The sequence below is a fragment of the Myotis davidii genome, unplaced genomic scaffold (genome assembly GCF_000327345.1).
Source record: "Myotis davidii unplaced genomic scaffold, ASM32734v1 scaffold1895, whole genome shotgun sequence".
Lineage (NCBI taxonomy): Eukaryota > Metazoa > Chordata > Mammalia > Chiroptera > Vespertilionidae > Myotis > Myotis davidii.
Genome location: NW_006286306.1, coordinates 45,892 through 48,831, shown reverse-complemented (window position 1 = coordinate 48,831; position 2,940 = coordinate 45,892). Strand labels below are relative to the sequence as shown.

Genomic DNA, 2,940 nt, shown 5'->3' with positions numbered 1-2,940 from the left:
TGATATGCCAGATATCTTTTCATTGTTACAAATTGAATATATTTAAAGCAGAGTGATTAATCACAAAAACAATATGTAATTATATATGTGTTTTCCAATGGTCTTAGGCAATCCCTGTGAAAGGGTTGTTCGACCCCCAAAGGGGTCGTGACCCAGAGGTTGAAAACTGCTGAATTAGATATTTGTGAGGTTATTCTTTAAAATCCATCTTTCTGCTGTAGTTTCAATTAGTATTTTGTGTACATAAAGACTTTATAAACAATTCAACACAGATCTGGTCCCTGCTTTTTTCTCCTTTTTGTTATTTCTTATTTTTGAAACATTATCAACTTGATTAAAACAGAAAACCAATAAAAACAAAACTAAATACTGGTACCTTGTACTAAATATATGTAGTTCATAAATTTAGAAAGCCAAATCTAACTAATGTATTTAAGTAACAAATGAATCCCCAAGGGAGAAGTTTTATTCATTAATGGTTTATCAGTAGTTGCTAAATGAATTCTGATGATTGTTTTTGTTAATTACATGTATTTAACAGAACTCACTGGGATGGAGAAATCTGGCTGTCAATCTCTTCATCTTTACATGGCTGAATTTTACCATAGTAAAGTGGATCACCAAGTGACTGCAAAATGGTCAGCTTTGTTTTCTGATTACCAGCTTCACATTCAAATACATAATCATCTTTGACATCCTGAAAAAGATAGAGCCACAAAAGGGGGCTAATGGAGACATCCAGTAAAGATGGTGGCCCAGGCAAATGTGGTACTCCCCGCCTCCTACAACCACATTGAAATTTACAACTAACACACACAACAACCATCATTCAGAACCATGAAATCTAGAGCTGAATGAAAGTCCTACAGCTAGGGAATTAAAGAAGAAGCACATCAAGTCTGGTAGGAGGGGCAGAATTGTGGACCTGGCTGGTCCCACACCCATGTGTGGCAGTTTAAAATTAGGAGGGATATGTTAGCCATGGAGGTTTCCCTGAGGAATACAGGGTCGCTGGACCACATCAGGCCCCCAGCCGAGGGTTCCAGAGCTGGGAAAAGAAGTCCCCATAACTTCTGGCTGTAAAAACGAGCAGGGAGTATGGTTGAGTGACATGAAGGTGGTGGGAGTCCCAGGCAGTTTCTCTTATAGGGCCCACGCACAGACTTACTTGGACTCACTCCCTCTGAGCTCCAGTGCTGGAGCTGCAGTTTGAAAGGAACCTGGGACATATGGGGAGGAACTAACTTGTCTGGTATTAGGGCAAGAGCTGGAGGGGTAGCTTTCTCCCAGACAGAAGTGCTGCCAGAGGCCAATGTTTCTGTGCTGAGCTCTCCCTATCATAGAGCTGACAGGCTGGGCCATATCTGAATCTCCTTCAACATGGCTTACACTTCTTACCCACCCTGGTCATCCCTGAGACACCCTCCCTACTTGCAGACTCATCCAAGCCATTTCCAGTGGCTTTTCCATATAACTGGCCTCTCCTGCCTCTTCTTTGGATTTTCCTAAAATCTCTCAAACAAGTAGCAGCTGACATCAGCATTCCAGGTACTTCTCAGTAAGGGGTCCCAGGCCCTGCATTCGCCACAGCCCGCCTTGGTTCACAGCTTGGCCTCCCCTGGGCACCTCCAAACTCAACATAAATAGCAGCCATCTACAGACTGCTTTGTAGCTCATACTGGGTAGCCCCAGGTAGGGCACAGGCAGAGGTTGACTTTGCACCTCCGGGGAGGGCCCAGAGGCAGTGCAACTGGTGATCAACTTCAACCACACGAGATTACAACCCTACCACTTTCACGAGTGACAGGGTGGACACAATGAACACCAAAGCCCCACTGAACCAAGTCCAGTTCCATAGGGTTGGCTTCTGCACAGCAGCTCTTCAACTCTAGTCCCAGCTGATTACCACAACCAATTGGCATGGGGGTCAATCCCTCCCAATGATACCAATACAAATCAAGGCTCACCTATCTTATGACAGTGCACATAGTTCATATAGGGGTGCTGCTGGGGTGCCCAGCTCAGGAAACTGGTGAGGCTGAGCCACTGGGCCCTAGAAGATACTTACCAAGTCTAGGAGACATAGCAGATCTACCTAATACATAGAAACAAATACAGGGACGCAGCCAAAATGCAGAGACAAAGAAATATGTCACAAATGAAAGAAATCTCCAGAAAAAGAACTAAAGGAAATGGAAACAAAAAACAAATAGATACAGAGTTCAAAACAATGGTTATAATGATACTCAAGGATCTTAATGAGATCAACAACATAAAAAAGGACCAGAGAGAAATGTAGCATACACTAACTGAAATAAAGAATAATTTACAGGGCTTCAACAGTAGAGTAGAGGGTGCTGAGTCAAATCAACAATTTGGAATATAAGGAAGCAAAAAAACACCCAATTAGAACAGCAAAAAGAAAAATCCAAAAATATGAACATAGTGTAAGGAGCCTCTGGGACAACTTCAAGGGTACCAACATTCACATCATGGGGGCACCAGAAGGAGAAGAGAGGGATCAAGATAATCTATTTGAAAAAATAATGACAGAAAAATTCCCCTATCTGGTGATAGAAATAGACATATAAGTCCAGGAAGCACAGAGAGTCCCAAACAGATGAACCAAAGAAGCCTACATCAAGGCACATCACAATTAAAATGCAAAACATGAAAGACAAAGAGAGAATCTTAAAAGCAGCAAGAGAAAAGCAGTTAGTTACCTACCAAGGGAGCACCTGTAAGACTGTCAGCTGGTTTCTCAACAGAAACTTTTCAGGCCAGAAGGGAGTGATAAGAAATATTCAAAGTGATGAAAAGAAAGGACCAATATTACTCCACCCAGCAAAGCTATCATTTAGAATTGAAAGTCAGATAAAGAGCTTCCCAGATAAGGAAAAGCTAAAGAAGTTAATCACCATCAAATCAGTATCATATGAA

The 2,940-nt window shown here is 42.0% G+C and overlaps 1 protein-coding gene across 1 annotated transcript in view; it reads right to left on the bottom strand.

Annotated features, from left to right (window-relative positions):
• The window catches only part of SUPT20H (SPT20 homolog, SAGA complex component), a 51,295-nt gene that overhangs the window by 22,751 nt on the left and 25,604 nt on the right, over window positions 1-2,940 (bottom strand). The window contains exon 14 of the mRNA XM_006757846.2: window positions 549-697. Within this exon, the coding sequence (XP_006757909.1) occupies window positions 549-697 (149 nt within the window). The remainder of the gene's footprint in view (window positions 1-548; window positions 698-2,940) is intronic.